Consider the following 19,233-nt stretch of genomic DNA (forward strand, 5'->3'; position numbering starts at 1 on the left):
TACTGGAGCTTCCAGCTTACTGGAGAATGTCTGATGCAGCCACTTCGGTCATCTTATGTCACTGTCATTAGAAGCACGGTGGGCTGGAGTCTTAGTTACTAGATGTTCTTTGTTTCCTAGTTTCAGAGGTTTCAGCTAACAGTCATCTCTCCTGTCTCTGGGCTGTGGTGAGGCTGAACATCATGGCACAAGAGTATGGTGGAGCAAAGCATCATGGAGCCTGGGAAGCAAAGAGACAGAGAGAGGCTGGGAACAAGACGTCCTCTCAAGGCACACCTCATGACCTACCTCCACCAGTTAGGCCCCACTTCCCAACCATGACACCAGATTATAGACCCGCCATCAGATTAGCCTACTGATTAGTTCAGAGCCCTTGTGATCCAATCATCTCTCCTTGATTGGAGCCATGAGCTGGGGACCAAGCCTCTCACACAGGAGTCTCCGTGGGGACTGTTCATACCCAGGCCATATTATCATACACCGAGTCCATGGCTTTGGACAGCACCATGCCTTAAAGGAGTGGTTCTCAAGGAACCCCTTTGGGGGCCACAGGTCAGATATCCTACATATCAGATATTTCCATTATGACTCATAACAGTAGCAAAATTACAGTTATGAAGTAAACAGTGAACATAATTTTATGGTTGTGGGGTCACCACGACATGAGGAACCATAATAAAGGGTCGCAATGTTTGGAAGGTTGAGAGCCACTGCCTTAGAGGAATGGTCTTTAATTCCAAATAAGAAGACTTCCCCAGCGAATGGTAGAGGCAAGTTCATATGTGCAGTCCTGACACAATGCTTAGTTTATGACAGTCACTGTTGGGCATAACTACCATTTTATTTCTAATGAAATTCTTTGTAATGGCTAGTCATGCATTCAAGGCATAACCCCATGATAGTAATTATAGATTTTTAATTCATTTGTCTGTGCTTAGCACTGGACTACAAATTCCCCAAAGACACCGGCTGAATAAATGTCTCATCCCGAGGCGATTTAACTCATCCTTTCAAGAATATTTCCTTCTTACTCATGTAGATATTGTAATCTAATGGGAGACCTTCGTGGGGCTTTGACTGGGAAATTACATTATTTGAAAACTTTTAAGCTGAAAAAAGTTTCTCGGACACAGGAAGATTGTCTTTTCTGTAAACTCGCACTGGTCCCTGAGACAGCAGATGAGGATGAAGGACTTGTCCTGTTCAAAAAGGGTTATTTAAAGAGCCAAACAAAACAAGAAGTATCTGAACTTTTTCAGTATGAACCAATCTTTTTTTTTTTCAGATCCTTGCTGCAAAGCTTTCAACCTTAGCAAACAAATTTCTGCCAGGGGTTGTCAGTTTCTCAGAAGTGGGAAAATTAGGTGGAATGGAGTTGAGATGGCATGGGTACCAGAGAAGCTTGTGCTCATTTCTCTGAGAGAAAAGGTCAGCATACATGTATATGTGTATGTGTATGTATATGATGTATATGCATATGATGTATATGTATATGATGTATATGTGTATATATATGTGTGTGTGTATATATATGTATATATATATATATATATATATATTTCCTGTTAAGAACACATTGTGAAAGGTACAGTTGCTTTAAGAGATTGGCTAGAGAGCCTGGGGTCTCTAGAGAGTGAGGCGAAATGCAGACCAGAACAGCAGGAGTGTACAGGTCTTAACTCCCAGCAAAGCGTTGCCAAATGAGTCCCCACCCCCAACATACCTTCCCTCCATATCTGCACACTTTGCTTCCTTGGTTCTGACTGTGTCTGAATGACTGATTCTTGGGTTTTCAAAGTCATCCTGTCTCTATGGCACTGGGTGTGGCTTGGGTTGCCACAGTAGTGTTGAACCCAATCCCTCTCCATTGCCACCCCTACCCATGTAATTCCATCACCCCCAAGATCTGGATCTCCCAACTACTCTGTGCACACTCAACCACACTCTCCATCAGACTCCTCTTTGGCCAAGCTGGCAGAGGACATAGCCCCTCACTTCATTTGTCCCTACTGCTTCTTCCAAATGTTCATCCCCTGTGATGGTTTGTATATGCTTGGCCCAGGGAGTGGCACTATTAGAAGGTGTGGGCTTGTTGGAGTAGATGTGGGCTTTAAGATCCTCACCCTAGCTGCTGGAGGCCAGTCTTCTGCTAGCAGCCTTCAGAACAAGAGGTGGAACTCTCAGCTCCTCCAGCCCCATGTCTGTCTGGACGCTGCCACCCTCCTACCTTGATGATAATGGGCTGAACCGCTGAACCTGTAAGCCAGCCCCAAATACATGTTGTCCTTTATAAGACTTGCCTTGGTCATGGTGACTCTTCACAGCAGTAAAACCCTGACTAAGACATTCCCTTTAGCTCTCTTGAGTGCTGTCCCCTCACAGAACCTTCTATCAATGGCTGAAAATACCATAGCTACTATCACTAGTTTCCTTTCAGTCTGACTCCTGTCATCATTTCTGCTGATTTGAACAGATGCACAGACAAGTCTGATGACATCAGAGCTTCATAGCGTCTTCACATCCTGAAGTTCTTTCCTCTATCCAGCACTCACCCGTAATTGTTGGCACCACATAGTCAGTGGCCCATTCGGAAGAAGTGTCATTTCTCCATCTAAATGCATACACACACATATACACCGGCCACTCAGGTGACTGTCATGGTTCATCTTCACCTCACTGGACTTGGAATCCCCTTCGAGGGAACTTCCGGAGGGGTTTAAGTTGGAGGGAAGACAGACCGGGAGTGTGGGTGGCATCCTCCCTTGACTTGGGGTCCCAGGCTGAGTAAAGGTGAAAAATGAGGAAGCAAGCAGGATTTCCTCTCTCTGCGTCCTTTCTAAGGACACAGTGTGAGTAGCCATTGCTTTCCCACCACAGTGGGCCACGTACCCTCTCATTAACCCTTCGTGAACCTTTCTTTTCTAAATGCAAAGAAGCTTTTGACAGGCATTTATCGCAGCAATAAGGAAAGAAATATCGATGACTGATTTAGTTAGGGTTTTACTGCTGTGAACAGACACCATGACCGAGGCAAGTCTTATAAAGAACAACATTTAGTAGCCTTACAGGTTCAGAGGTTCAGTCCATCATCGTCAAGGTGGGAGCATGGCAGCATCCAGGCAGGCATGGTGCTGGAGGAGCTGAGAGTTCTGCATCTTGATCCAACTGCAAACAGGAGAAGACTGGATTCCAGGCAGCTAGGAGGAAGGTCTTTCAAAGCCCACCCCCACAGTGACACACTTCCTCTAACAAGGCCACACCTCCAACAGTGCCACTCCCTGGGCCAAGCAGATTTAAACCAGGAAGGATCATCTAATCTGGGGTAGTTTTTCCTGTATGAAAGAAGGTACTGAAACATTAAAATTACATTATTTTTTAAAAAATGCTCATTTACTGGTGACAATCTTTTTTTATTAAGACCCCTGGAAAATAATTGGTTTTTCATATCCATGGATTCAACCCATCTTGGATAAGAATATTAAAAAAAAAATTCTGTCAGCACTGAATATTTGCAAGACATTATTTTCTCCAACAATACAATGGTATATAATTTAAAATTTTACGTTTCATGCATATGTATTCACACATGTAGGACATATATGTGGAGAGGAGTACATGCATATGTGTGTGCATAGAAGCCAGAGGCTGATGTGGACGTCTTCCTTAATTTCACAATACTGTATATATTGAGATAGTCTCTCATGTGGACCTGGACCTCAATGACTCAGCTAGAGTGTCTATTCTGCTTCTTACAGGTGTCCTGTCTCTACAACCCGTGTCCCGGGGTTAGAAACCTGATGCCACACTTAGATGTTTATTTCAGGACTGGGGATCTGAACTCTAGTCTTCATGCTTGTGTGACAAGTACTTTACCCACTGAGCCATCTTCTCAGCCCCATGAAATATGTATTTACATCATATTAGGTATCATAACTAATCTAGATATAATGTATATGGAAGAGAGGATGTGCAGAAATCATATGCAAATACTATAGTGTTTTATATAAAGGCCTTAAACATCTGAGCATTTGGAATTCATGGGGAGAGTTTTACAAACACCAAGGCAATACCTTTGTGTATGTTCTCTTCACCGACAAAGACAGGCAGAGTGATTGCTCCCCGTCCTTCTGTAGTTTAATCAGTCTTAGCTGAGTCTGCCGCTTATAGAGCATCCATGTAACTCCATGAGGAAACTCCTCCGTAAAAAACTGTTTTCATACTTTGAAATTTGGAAGCAAAAATGTTTGCGATTGGTTTTCAAAACAAATTGTATGGTTAGGAGACTTAAATTGCTGATACCTTTTAATAGATTCTTTACTGTGACCCGGAAGTTAAGTGTGTGTGTGTGTGTGTGTGTGTGTATGTGCGTGTGTACTGTGTGCTCAGCCACATAGGCACATATAGAAGCCAGAAATTGATATCAGGATGTTTCCTCAGTGGCTTTGCTAACATATTATTGTGATCGTCTCCCCCTGAATATGGAGCTGTTTTGACCACCAGGTGAATCCCTAGGAGCTGCCTGTGTCTACTCTGCTGCTAAGGGTAGAGATGTGTGACCATCCATTCACCTTTTCAGTGGTTGCTGGGAAGCCAAACTCAGGTCCTCCTACGTGCATAGCAAGTACCTTACCCACTGAGCCATCTCCCAGCCCCAGACCACATTAGGTTTAATTGGTGTTGTATTGTGTGTGGGTGTAAAGACATTTGGTAAGCTTAGCGTTGAAGTGGAAGTTGATTAATCCACTCTAAAGTCCAAAATGTTTTGTATTTGTGAATGAAAGACACACACACACACACACACACACACACACACACACACACACACAGCACACAGAGCCTATTTTTAATATGCCCTCAGCTCAACAGTCGGGTCACTCCCAAATTTCCAGGTTGCTAACGCCACCCCTCCGATATCCCTCAATTATTACTTACTAAGCTCTATACTTCATGTCTGTTACCCCAGACTCAGTCAGGGGCATGGGCCTGGGCCGCTCTCCCCTGATTCTTATGTGGTTGTATGTGTCTCTCCCGCAGCTTTCAGGCTTCTCAGGCCGGGAACTTCTCCTCCCCTGCAATGGTGATTCTTTCTCCCTTGTGTCCCTTGCCCAGGAACCTCCAAGTCCTGCCTTTGTTTCCCTGCCCAGCATTGGCCACCAGCAACTTTCTTTACCAATTAGAATCTACTGGGAACAGGGACCGTCAGCGTCTCACAAGCTAGTGTGCGAATTCTCAGGTAAATTGGGAACCCAGTTAACATAATATAAGTGATAGACCAAACCCACAACATAGTCTAAGTTCCACTTGCTGGATAATAGCCTCAATTTATAAAATAAAAATGTCGCACACCAAAATTAACCAGACCCAATGTCTGATGTGATGTTTTTATTTATTTGCAAGATTTCTTACTTTATAAAGAATTCAAAATTAAAAAAAAATATTAATGCAAATATTTGGCCCAGGTGTTGACATGGGAATTGTTTTCTTGCCTCTAGCCAGAGCATCAGTCGACATATTGTAAAAAAAAAAATTCATTCGTTTTTATTTTATATGTACAAGTATGCATGTGTGTATCTGTTCACTACAGGCAGGTCTGATAGCCTTGGAGGTCACAGGGGACAATGGATCCTCTGCAGGCTGGAGTTACAGATGGTTGTGAGTTACCTCAGAGGTTGTCTGTAAGAGTGTCTCGTGCTCAGGATGGCTGAGCCATTTCTCCAGCACAATACATATTTTCGTAAAATAAAATAAAACGTAATCATCTTTTTAAAGGAACCTTCTGAATATTTCTAAAGTTCTGGGGTTAAAAGCAAGCACCCTCTGCATGTCGGTCAAGTACTCCATCGCTGAGCCACACCCTACTCCTTCCGGTTCTGTGTTTAATTTATATTCTGAGACAGGGCCTCGTTAAATCGACTAGTCAGGCCTCGAACTTGTGAGCCTCCTGTCCCAGCCTCGAGTAGCTGGGATTAGAGGTATGCACTCTCCTGTCCATCTCTGAATCCTCCCTTGCATGCTCTGCGTCTGTATTTTACGAGCTAATAGATGTGTCCTTGGGTGAGGACGTGACCGTGAAGCTCAATCAGGCTCCTCCCACTTCACTTCCGGTTTGTTCTGTTTTGTTTTGCAAGAAAAGGAACAGTGAAGTATGGCCTCATGACGAACATCACGTGATTAGAAAATGTCCACGCAATTCTTTGAAACATTTATTTAAGCAGTTCCCACATTCTCAAGACAAAAAAGAAAAAAAAGGAAAAAAAAAAAAAAAAAGGGAGACCACTATAAAAACAAACGTATGGACAGTTACAGAGTTCTAATGAGAAACGTAAACAAACTTCCCATAAACGCTCAATGCTTTCCTGTCATAGGAGCTGTACCCTCCCTCCTCTGCTGTCATAGGAGCTGTACTCTCCTCTGGATACATATTTGGAAAATAACTGTGGAAATGTGGACTCTTCAGCACACACAAGGCGATGCAGGATTTGAACCCAACCTGAGAGCTGACAGTCAGCCTTTTGACTGGTAGGTTCTGAAGCATTTACACCACCAGTGGCAGAGTAATAACACCCAGTGCATTTTCCCAAGCTCTCTCAGAGCCCTCCCTCGCCACCCCATCCCCCCAACCCCAAATATGGACCATGCCGGGGATGGTCCCAAGGATCAGTGAGACAGCATTTGCCGTTCTGTCTGCTCCCAACTCAGTTTCGAGGCTGCGAGTTGAACTCTGTACAGATATTCCGGATGATCCTGGGGACGAATTTGTAGAGGTTGTCAAACTCATCCACGAAGAAGGAGTGGTCCCTGGCAGGGTGCGTGGCAATTACCTCCAGCTCATCCTGAGCAGCCCATGCGATGCCTATTGCGTACGTGATCACCCCTGTGAAGACAAAGATGGTGTGAAGCGAATGCCCCCAGGCATTGTTTCCTTCTGGGCACCCCAGACCAGAAATGTGCCAAGAAAAACGAATGCGAGAACCCCAGCGAGTCCTCTAGTTTCTAGAAATAAACAGTGTGACCAGTTATTCGACAAACACTTTGACTATCCACACTGTAGCACCAGCCACGAATGAATGTAGCTGTTGTCCTAAGAGTTTATAGTCTTTTGGCCTTATTTTAACCTAGGGTCTTTTATAGCCATAATGAAGAGAGAGGTGGCAACAGGGCCATCCTGGTGCAGAATGGACTCCTAATTCAATACCACTGGGTCCTCAGAAACTCAAGAAAGGCCTAGCATCTCAGGCTTTTCCTGCTGCTTGTGGATCAAGATGTAAAACTCCCAGCTCCTTCTCTCCAGCACCCTGTCTGCCTGCATGCTGCCATGCTGCCATGCTTCCCGCCATGATGATCACGGACTGGACTGAGACTGTAAGCCAGCCCCAATTAAATGTTGTCCTTTATAAAAGTAGCCATTTCACAGCAATAGACTGACTGCCATTGACAAATATAGTATTTTTCGTCTAAGTATTGTGGCACATACTTATAATCCCAGTGCTTGGAAGGTTGAGGCAGGAGGATTTTGTGTTTGAGGCATGCCTGAGTCATATAGAAAAAAATCTCCCCGAAAAAAACAAAATAAAAAAACAAAAATCAAAACAAAAATGAACATTTGCTTTCCATAGTACATTTTAAAAAGCGTTATTGGTCTATAAAAGTTCCGAACACAATTTGGAGTCAACAAAGCTAGGGGTTTGACATCTTCCATAAAGCGAGGAATCAACTTCCCCCTTTGCTGCTTTCTGCCGGTGTGGAAGCAGCGTTAGCGGACACTGTGTAAAAGAAAGAGTTACTGTTCCATCGCTTGCAGGCTCTGGGTACTTGAGGAGCCACTAAGCAGAATCCTTTTGATTCTGTGTCCTCTTCTCAGAGACCCTATGCTGTTTCTACCTTTTCCTGTGGTTGTGAACACTAAAAAAGAAAAGAAGAAAGAAAAAAGATCTGTTCATGTGTATGAGTGTTTTGTCTGTATGTACATGTATTCATGGAAGGTGCCCACAGAGATCAGAAGAGGGCGCCCAATCCGGAACTGGAGTTCCAGATGATTGCGAGGCTGAGATGATTGTGGTGCTGGGAACGGAAGTCAGGCTCTCCGCAAGAACAGCAAGAGTTTCTAACCAGTGTGCTACCCTTCCAGTTCCCTGTGGATGTTTTCTTAAGTCACAGACAAAAATAATACATAAAAGGGCGGTTCCTCCCTGTGCACCAAGGACACTGCTCCAACCCCCTTTTCCCGAGATGCCTCTGGGCCCGCGTTAATAGCAGGAGTGCTCACCCTTCTGGTAGGCAGCCATGGCTGGGATCCGCACGTCATCGTAAGACCTGCCGTCGGTGATAAGGATCATTACCTTCCTCTTGTTCGGTTTGGACTTCTTGAAGAGTTGTTCGAGGGCATATTGGATGGCAGCCCCTGTGCTGGTGCCCCCGCTCCAGTACCCCACCCTCCTGATGGCACTGAGGACGTCGGCTTTGCTGTTATACTTGTCGAACCCGAATTCCAGCCGCTGCTCATAGGTGTACTGCACGGCCCCGATGCGAGTGTCGGTGTCTGAAATCTCGAACTCCTTGCTGAGGTTGGCCACGAACTGCAGGACTGTGCGGAAGTTGCTTGTCCCCACGCTGCTTGAGCCGTCAATGACAAAGCCTATGTCGGCAGAGTTTAAACAGGTCTTGCTGCAGGCGAGGCGGTCAGTGTCGCAGACCCGCTTCACCAGGGGCTGCACGGTCTTGTGCAGGCTGAGCCAGCTCTGCACGTTGAAGGAGTAGAAGCCATTTGTTCTGCACACTGCCTGGAAGAGAGGAAGGAAGGATCTAGTCCAGATCAGAAGTCAAGTCCTTCAGCCTGCCAACAACACCCTTCACCACCAGGCAGGCTTCTTAGGGCTGTACTTCCGGTATTAGAGCACCCTTCAGAGCACCCTTTCTATATTCCAGTTTCCTGGCTGCGTACCACTGAGGTCAAGATCCCTCCAGAACATCTGGCCTCACTCCCCTCCTCCCCTCAGCTGGGACCCTGTCTCAGTGGAAAATGGTCCAGCGGAGATGTGCAGTATTGGCTTTAGTTTTATATTTATACCTCCACTGGCTTCTCGACTCATTGCCGCTGGAAGCCAGCAGTATTGTAGCTTTGTGGGTACCAACCATCGCAGGGGATGGCTAAATGAAGCTATTGTTCTCATACACAAACAGGATGCTTCCAGGGCAGTCCTGTACTCTGCCAGAAGGCATTCAGAGTCACCGAGGGGTCACGTGTGTTGGAGTCACACTCGATGGCCCTACAGTCCCTTAATTGGTTGCCACAGGAGCCCCTCATCACAGAACAGAGGGCCAGCTGTGAAGGGACATCTCTGAGTCCCCGAGAACTGGAACACCAGAATAAACTCAACGTTCTGCCTGCCACAGAACCCTGCCTCTAGGCAAATGAGTGTTTATTTATCTATGCCCAAGCTTGTTCCAGAAAACTAAAAAATCCCAAGCAAGTTGGTTAGATGTTCTTAGAAGTGATTAGGCTCATGTCCCAAAAGTGGGTCATCACTCTTCATCCTGCTAATCTCTGGGGATCTGGCCGGGTCAGACTTGGTGGCTACAAATGAACTTGGATAATGGCAAAATTAGTTTAAGCAAGAAGTAACACGTTTTCCCAGGAAATGTTTTTTATTGATTGAAAACACCTAAATGGGGTTCGTGAAACTTTCCACAGCCTAGGTAGATGGATGCTAGGTAGACAGAGCTGAGTTCTGACTAGTGGGTAGAGAGGAGTCCCACAGACAACCTGTGTAAAGTCACAGCGAGATGGTGGTGGTGCCAACTGTGGATGGGACACGGTTTGGCAGGAACACAGTGTGTATGTGGAGGTCACAGCAAGCTGACCAAGTAGGGAGGTTGACCTTCACTGCAGAGTGCCTTAGCTATAACAGGTAATGGGGAAGGATTTGGATCAAGGACCCCAGAATACTGGCAGGAGTAAACTGAGGAGACTCCAAAAGGGAACGGACCAGTGACAGAGTGCTGTCTCAGATCTCGGGTGGTTTAGGCCTGATTAATAGCAGAGGGTGAGAGATGTGATGTGGGTATCAGGGGATAATTCTGGGTTGCCACTGGCCTTGGGCCCTTCAGGGGGAGCAGAGGAGTATGACCGTTCTGATCTGGGAGTCTGGGAGTGTAGAATTCCTTTGTTTTGTTTGTCAGATTGATTGGGTTCATTTGTAGTGTATGTGTGAGCAGGGTGTGTGTGTGTGTGTGTGTGTGTGTGTGTATGTGTGTGTGTGAGAGTGTGTGTGTGTTACATATACATATATGTAAGCCCATGTGTATATGTGTGTATAGGATGTGTAGACTTCTTTGCAAGCCTGTGTGTGTGTGTAAAGTCTGCCTGGCTGTTTGGGTCCTCTGATGCTGTGAGAGGAACAAGGGGAGGTTTAAGTGACAGTTTGGAGACACTGCTCTTCCCCTCTGCTTGCAAACCGCTGGCTCTGAAGTGAGAATAAAGTTTGGCTTTGAAAGGACAATTTCAGATTCCCCAGGGGAGGCCCCACTACATGCTTATGAGTTTTGAGAACATTCCAAGGCCCTAGAAAGCAGCTCTAAGGTCATGAGAACATTTCAGAGTGCAGCGGATCCTGCGCTGGACCGGCTGCCCGGACACTCCCCATAACTGGACAGCTATGTATGTACCTTGCTGGCGAAATTGGGCTCCACCACATGCTGCTTCTCCCTTTCAGCAGCCCCTTCGACGGTGACGAAGAAGACATTGATCCCCGACTCTCTCGCAACTCGTGACACCTCTTCTATTTTGTCTGTGGGCCAGCCATCCACCAGGACCACAGCCACATTGGGAGCACCACCCCTGTTTCCATTTGCTTTGGAAAAGAAGTTCTTGGTTACAAAGGAGATGGCGCGGCCTGAAAGAAGAAGAAGAAAATGTGCTTGAAATGATAGTGGTAATGGTAACAGGTCACAGCAGTACAAAGAGGTCTAAAAAAGCATACTCATTCAGCCCCAAGTTGTGTGTGTGTGTATATATATATGTATTACACACATATATATATACACACATATATATCATATAGTTGTATAATATATATCAATCTATATCTATATCTATATCTATATCTATATCTATATCTATATCTATATCTATATCTATATATATTTCAGTCATCACAGTCTCTCCTTGACTTCATTTTTAAGCCCAGAGCTTCTAATTGTCTCTTGTTTAGGAAGAGAACGTTTTAGGGTCCAGAGGAGAAAGACTTCCACGAGATCCAAAGGGCCCCTTACCTGACCTTTTCTTATTAGGCCCCTATAACAGGGCCACACTGTGTCTGAGAACAGGGATGGGGAAAGCTGATTTGGAGTGACATTAGCCTCATCCTGGCCCTTCACAGCCCGAGTGGGCCCAGTGCTACAGCTGTTGAGTGAGGGGCTGTTATCCATGACTAGTGATGTCCTTTCTCCAGTCCTAGAGCAAGGACACGGGTCTGGCTGGCTGTGGGTAGGATGTACCTCCTAGGAAGGGACATGCTGGGTTCAAGCCCTAGCTATGACAGGTCAGCTCTGTAGGTCACTCTCAGTCCTGGGGTCTAGAGTTCCAGGCCAACAGTTTTCTCCATCGAGTCTGAGTGCCACAGACATGAGGAGTAATGGAGTCTCAGGCATTCTCATGTGTGTATTTTACACTGTGCAAGGATCTCGGGTTCAACCTACTGCCCCAGTTTTGAATAGCTCTTCTAGTTTTTGTTTTTGTTTTTTTTTTTTGTTTTTTTTTTTTTTTTTGTTGTTGAACGTCCTAGGTCCTCCTGAGCATACTGAGATGATGACTAACTGCTTTCGAGTTAGCATGACTCTTAACTGAGAATCTATGGATCCTAGTGTGTATGAGGGGTGTGTGTGTGTGTGTGTGTGTGTGTGTGTGCGTGTGTTTGTGCGACTGCACAGGCACATGCCCTGAAGGCAGTTTTTGTCTATAAGAATATGTAAAAGGCCACAGTTTCCAGGAGATTCCCAGGTGGGTTCTCATTTCAGTTACAGTTCAATTCGTCTTGTTTAGACTTTAGCATTAACATCATTTCACTCAGCGCTTCTGGGTTTGGTCAGCATCCTGGCTCCCCTGGCTGTTTCACTGTCAATTGAAGGCAACAGGTGGTTACATTCCAAGCTGCTACAGAAGCGTCTCAGACAACCGTGTGAACTGGCTGCAGAGATCCCGTTGTTAATGGAAAACCACGGCTGTTGAGAACTCAAGGCTCTAAAGTGCCCAGCAGTCTCTCCAGGATAATATTCAGCACCCGTAGCAAAATGCATGCGTTGTAAGAAGCCGTATGATTTCACACGACCCCAAGAATCTTAAATATGGAGGCAGGCTGGAGTGAATCAGAGCCTTGCACACATTCCCTTCACCTTGAAACAAGAGGCTGAGGTTGGAAAGCTGCACTACCCATAGTCCTTTGTGCCTTACGCTTCCCAGCCTCTTTTTAGTTCCCTAAGCTGATGCGTTTGATCCAGGCTTAGAAGACGAAAGCCAAGCAAGGACTGTTACTTTGTTTCTGCTACTACTTCTGTGGAGGAGACTGTGGTGTATTTGGCGTCTCTGCACTGGGATTGGATGGTAGTTCTGAAGGCGTTTTTTGTTGTTGCTGTTTGTTTTTTAGTGAGAATGGGGAGCATAGGGCATGGTGCTGGAGCTGTGTGCTAGCCTAGCATCGTGGCAGCACTCGGGATGGAGCAGGTTCATGAAAAGGCCTTGTTGACAGAAATTGAAAACTGGTTTTCTGGTCTTGGAAGAGATAACAGTGCCTTGAGAGGTCATTTTAAACGCTCAGCTGCATTTGCTTCCTTAGTCCTTTCTATCCTCCTCAGACCAAATCCCCATGTGCCTCAGTTACTACATTCACTGAACCCCTGCAGGATCCAGAGGCAGAGGAAGAGCATCTCACTCTCTGAAAACGTATACCAACTGGGTTAGGAAGCCTCTCTGACCTCATCGGGGGAGCTGAGTGCCTTGCCAGGCTCTTCTCATTGAAAACCCGCGTGTATAATGATGAACTGTTGTGCAGTCCCCTCTCGTGCTTATGAGGCAGGTGATGTGGATTTACAGACACGGATCTGGGGACTGGTTAGTGGCTACTTCGCATTGCACTGTAGCGAAGGATTCTGCATTTGCCAAATCCTCTGGTCACTTCCAGAGGTAAGGAGAGGGAAGATGTTCGTTATCCAGACTCTCTCTAATTTCAGGGATGCTCTGTGGAATTTAGTTCTGCTCACTGCTTTCCCCCACACAAGCTACTGTAACTTACACTTGAATTTCTTTGGCCTTAAAGGGTTGGAAGTTCCATAAAGCACAACCAACCTTCCTTCCAGTCTTTGGGCATGGCTGGTGTGGGAACATTCCCCCCTGCTCCAGCCTCCTCTGGGTAAACAGGTAAAATGGAACTTCTGGAGCTGTCCCGCTGAGGACTAGAGGTTGAACTTCTAGTGGTATCCACCACTCTTAAAGTTCAGACACTGCAGGAGACTCATTTTTCAAACATGGGACTCACCTCTTCGCAAAGACACCACTACAACAACTTTGATGGGAACTAGATATCCCTGAAGGACCTCCTGAGTGGAACTGGTGACAAAATTTAGTAATAACTGGTTGGCAGCTTATAGGTCAGCCATGAAGTAGTCACAACAGCTGTCCTGCTTGGCCTGAGGAATGTGGCTGCAACCAAACACCTGGATGGGAAGGAAGTCAGAGGCCCAAGCGTTTTGACCATTTTGTACCCGAATCCGTGGTAATACATTAGGAAAGATACAGAGGCTGTGGTGTCACTTCTTGATGGGTTATTTTTTCCCACCTCCTCCAATATAGAATATTATAAGACAGCCACATAGAAGGTGCACCATGGTAACAAGGAAGAATTACTTGAATCTGGGTCACATACCTACATTAGAAAGGCCTCCTCTCTGGGTAATTTTCTCTATAGCTGTCTTCAGATCTTGAGAATTCATGTGAGTTTTGAGGTTAAACTGGGTCGCAGGGTTGTCTCTAGAGAGAACAAGAAATGAAATTTAGCTAGAAAGTTATTCCCTCCGGAGGAAGGCAGCTATCACGGTAGATTCCTCCGTGCACAAACAAGATAGCTGAGCGACAACACCCGACACAGTGTCCACAGAGGACAAGGGGATGAGACAAGGGAACCCAGGGTCCTCCACAGGGAAGGGAGGGCAGCAGACCACTGGGGACAGGCTTGGAAGGTCGAGTTCTACTTTTGGCTGTGCCACGTCATGGTTCTGTGGTCTTTTTGCTTCTTCTTAGAGCAGGGAGAAAAGCTCTCTTCAGTTTACTTCCTTGGTGATGGACTTGCCTTTTCTTGATTTTTTTTTTTTTTGCTTGACAACATCTTACATGTATATGTCCATATAATGTGTTCTGACCATCTTCCCTCCTAGCCTCTTATCTTCCTCTCTTCCCCGTCATTGCCACCCACACCTCTGCTCCCAGATTCATGACTTATGGGTTGGTTTTGTGATCCATTTGGCTCAGTTAGGGCCACTGTGTGAGCACTGGGTTGGAGATGTGTACTAACGTCGTGGGGTCATCAGAGAGAATACAAGTCAGGATAATGATTTCTCCATTTACAGGATGTCTCAGCCTAGCTATGTAATCCCGAGGAGCCATTTAAGTCTCTGGGTTCCAGCTTCTTTACAGAGATAAAAAACAGCATCAAAACAGTCACACTGCTAAGGTCCAGTGGGATTCTATCCTAAGAGGGGAGCAGTGAGTTCTCAATGTCTCCCGATTAGAGCCTCTGCAGGAAGGGTCTCATCTGTTAGCCATGCCCTGTGCAACTAGAGAGCCCCAACTGTTAGCCATGCCCTGGGTACCCCCTAACACTGGAACCAATTATGAATAGTGGGTCCAGGAAGACCACTGTAGATGACCCACAGGAGTTGGGTCATCTTAGGACTCCTGCAAGTAGGTGACATGAGTAGAATATCACCAGAAGGTCAATGTCATCTCCCTGAAGACTGAAAAGAGACATGTGGGACAGATCCGGAGTGATTTCACTGGTGAGACAGAATAAGGACCCTTCCCTGGGGAGCATGCGTGGGAGAGCAGTGAGAAGAGCCTTGAAACTGTCAAGCAGAGGGTGTGGAGGAGTAGCAGAGGGGTGAAGTTTGTGCCAGGTGCGTGTGCACCCCCAGTCACGGTGAGCAAGGATCTGTCTCTGGAGCCACTGACACCCAACCATGGGCAGAGCAGATCCCTCGGTGCACACACCCTGTACAGCCACACAGGGCTGCATGCTTCCGAAGAGTTTTGGCTTGGTTCAAACATGCTGTCAGCTTGAAGCCCCTCATTTCTCAGTCAGGGAGCCTGCATGTCACAGAGCCAGGGTGGGCTGTGGGACCAAGTCTTCAAGAGGTGGGAAGCCTTTTGAAAGCTTTTTCCAGCACTGAGCAGCTGCTTGGACAATTTGGGGTGAGAATTCTAAGGTGTATTCTTAGCATGACCTTGGGACTGCAGTGTGGGCCAGAGGGGCCTAAATAGTCCTCAGGACTTCAGACGAAGGAGGCCTTCCCTGACTCCTTCCCATCCCTCTTCCTTTCCTATTTCCAACCTTCTTCACTGTCTCAAGCTGGGTGCCCAGAAGGTGTGCTTAGCCAAGTGGCAGGTGTTAGCCAGCTGAAGGGTCCGATCTTTTAGCGCAGTTCCGTAAGTGCTGTTTTTGCCTCCGGCCACTGACCTCAAACCCTGTACTTATTCACATAGAGTTCCCATGTCCCCGTCAATCATGCCCCAGTGGTTCTTCCCACCTTAACTTTTATCCCTGATTCTATTATGAGATTCTATTAGCTGTGGCAGTGCCGGCCATCGCCTCTGCCCGAGGACTCTTCCTTCTGTTCTAACTCTGCCTGTAAGACTCTCTGCCCAAAAATCCTCAGGGGCTCTGGATGCAGAGTTGTGGTAGAGAATGGGCTTAGCAAGTGCAAAGCTCAGGGTTTGATCCAAAGCATCAAAGTTAGCTCATGCCTGGCTAGCATGTGTTAGGCTCTGGCTTCAATCCCCAGAATCTAGAGTGAACGAACGAACAAAAGAACGAACGAACGAATGAATGAGTGAACAAACTCCTTGCTGTGGTTTGAATATTATTGGGAGGTTAGTCCCCAAGGATCATAAGGCCTTGATGAGTGCAGGTCTGGTGAGACCGGCTGAGGTCACTTGATCAGCAGTTGGAAGGGACTGTGGTGACCATGGTGGGAGCTTGAACTCCCGTGGGTCATCACAAGAGTGAGGTTGAACTCTGGCAATGTGAAGGCCCATTGGCTTGCACTCTTGCTCTCTTCTGAGAGATCCTACCAGACCTGAGTTGATGCTGCTGTCCCTGCCCTTGAACCCCAGAACTGTGAGATATTTCCGTCAGAGATTAGTTGTTTTATCATGCTAAGAAAAAAAATGTAGTCCTATTGTTAGACGTCATATTTTGGTTTTCAAAGCATTCATGATTCAATTACAATTTACCAATTAACTCTCCTTGTTTTTTTCTCTTTTTATTTATTTACTCATCCATTCTAGGATTTCCTATATTCTAGTGAAATACTGAGTAGTCTTTCTGTTTTCTATTTTTTGTGTTGTTTTTTATTCTTCCTTCATCCCCAGCAGACTCAACTCTCTCTAATTCATAGCATATGACATAGTGCATGGCACATAAAGGTCCCCAATGAACAGTACCAAATAAACAACATTTTTTGTTCCATTTCTGAGCAGCTCTTTTCTGGGTTCCCTGGGTGCTCTCCATCATGGACGCCTTCTTGACTTGTCAATAGCAGTCAGTACACACTGGCACGTTCCCTTTCTTGAACCTCAGGTATACAAGCAATGGCTCCCATGTATCTCCATCGGAAGGTTCTCAGGTTTGGTAATTCCCAAACTGAACGCATTTCTCCTTCCGGTCTGCTCTGCTCAACTTCACTCCTCTTCTGTATTCCTTGACTCACTGAGCCATCCAATACTAAGCATTCTCCTCACCTAATGCCACCTCCAGTCAGACCTACCTCTTACCCATCTCTCATACTCCTCACCTAGTGCCACATCCAGTCAGACCTGCCTCTTACCCATTTCTCATAGCTTTTCCATCCTTCCTAGTCTTAACTTTAGACTTTGGTCTCCTGGCTGACTGACTAAGGTTCTATTTGGATCTGGACTGCCTCTCAAAGGCTCATGTATTGAGACTGGCATTATGAGGAGGTAGTAAAACCTCGAAACAGTGGGAGGAATGGGGTCGCTGGGAGTGTGCCTTTGGAGGGAGTATGATAAATAAAACAGTAAAATTGTTGAACATTTCCTCATGGGCACTCAATGTGATTTAAACTTCTTTGACTTTTATCCTCACAGCAATGCCATCCATGAGTCCATTGTTTTCTTCCACATCGGACTCAGGCTGAACGCACGCACTGTGGTAACACTACTTATACTAGATACGACCTAGAAGAACCTGGGAAGAGAGTCTCAGTGAAGGTCGTCTGCATCAGGTCAGCCTACGAGTAAGTCTGTGTGGGATTGTCTTCGTCGCTTTAACTGACGTGGAAAGTCTAAAAGTGAAGGGCACCATACCCTGGGTTGGGGCTCTGTACTTTATAAGAGTAGGGAATGTTAGCCAAGAACCGGGCCTACTCTCATTATTATCTCGGTGCTCTTGGCTGTGTTGGGCTGTCCTGAACGCTTGCCTTGACTTCTCCTCAATATGGTATTCTAACCAGGAATCACGGGCTGAAATAAATCCTTTTTCTCCTAAGTCGCTTTTTGTCAGAGTATCCTATCATAGCCACAGGGACGACATTAGAATTAGCACCTCCCATCTCCTTTTCTGGTTCTTTGTTTTGTTTTGGATAGCTTTTCACACCATGTAGCCCAAGCTAGCCTGAAACTCTATGAAACCAGACTGGCCTTGAGCCCACTGGGATCTGCCCACCCAGCTCTGCCTGCCAAGCTTTGGGATTTAAGGTGTGCACCACCACACCCAGCCCTTCTGTTTGCTTTTCAATCTCCTGAGCCTGTGAATTGAGGCTCGTTCCTATTTCACACCTTTATTACACTGTAGACATTTCCTCAGCACTGTCTGGAGCACACTCGCCTCCAGATTGGCACATTCCTCCTCTTTTCTGACTGACTCGTGAACGTCGAGTCCACAAGCAATATCGCTGTAACCATTGCCCATCCCTGCTTACCTGTATGTAACTCCTGCCCACCTGTGCTAGCTGCAGGTGACTCATGCTGCCATTCTTAACTGTAGGTAAATTGTGCTTACCTGTGCTTACCTGTGGGCAACTCATGGCCACCTCTACTTAATGCAGGTGACTCATGCCCACCTGTGCTACCTTCAGGTGACTCATATCCACCTGTGCTTACCTGGCAAACATGTTTCTGTGAGTCGCATGTTAGTTTTCTTTTTACTTTTAAAACAGCAGTGGCAAAGTGTGCACGCACGCACACACGCAGTCACTCGAGCATAGTAAATTAACATTAACACGACTCTAGGAAAGAGCTGAGACAGTAAGGCCATCTGTCACCTCATTCAACTGTGTTTAGTCAGGTAACTAAATATTTTCCCCCACCTCACCAGAACTGATCGTGCAAGCCTACTAACATGGTCTTAAGACGAATGTGCGTTTTAGTGAGCCAGCCAATTTGCGGATAAATAGATTCACAAATCCCAAGGTTCAGCTGTAACCCAAGGGCAGGTGATCGTCCTGACTTTGGATCCCTCGTGCTTAGCACATAGGAGGGACTACATTCTGGGGAACACACCCACGAGAGGAGGAAAGGCTCAGCTGACTTCTTCCTTGGTTCTTTGTCTGTGATAGAGCACAGAGCTCCCCAAAATCCCCATCTCCACCTTCCTGCATTACGTCATGCATTAATGCATCACACACAGCTTGGTCCTCAGAGGCATATAGTCCAGCTATTCATACACTCAATGAAAGGTGCTTTTCATTTTATTTAATGTCATTTCTTTAAAAAATAAATTGCCTCCTTAAACTAGACTGTGGAGTCCTAAAGAGAAGAAACTCTATTGTATGTGTTAATTATCTTAATGGATTCAAAGGCTGGGCATGGGGCCACTGAAACCCTTCCCAATGGTTGAATTGATGATGATTATGGTTATGGGCAAAGACATGGAACTGGTTCACCAAGGGTCTTCCTGGAACATGTAATCAAACCACTTAGATGAATCTTATTTCTATATTTCTTTCTCA

General features: G+C 46.0%; 1 protein-coding gene across 1 annotated transcript in view; it reads right to left on the reverse strand.

Moving 5' to 3' along the window:
• Positions 1-6,280: 6,280 nt before the first annotated feature.
• Vit (vitrin) overlaps positions 6,281-19,233 on the reverse strand; it is an 89,437-nt gene continuing 76,484 nt past the window's right edge. Inside the window, exons 12-15 of the mRNA XM_032908603.1 lie at positions 13,917-14,020; positions 10,666-10,892; positions 8,267-8,780; positions 6,281-6,874 (exon numbers count right to left, since the gene is read on the reverse strand). Coding sequence (XP_032764494.1) covers positions 6,696-6,874; positions 8,267-8,780; positions 10,666-10,892; positions 13,917-14,020 — 1,024 coding nt within the window. The 3' untranslated portion in view covers positions 6,281-6,695. The remainder of the gene's footprint in view (positions 6,875-8,266; positions 8,781-10,665; positions 10,893-13,916; positions 14,021-19,233) is intronic.

Source organism: Rattus rattus, chromosome 7, assembly GCF_011064425.1.
Source record: "Rattus rattus isolate New Zealand chromosome 7, Rrattus_CSIRO_v1, whole genome shotgun sequence".
NCBI lineage: Eukaryota > Metazoa > Chordata > Mammalia > Rodentia > Muridae > Rattus > Rattus rattus.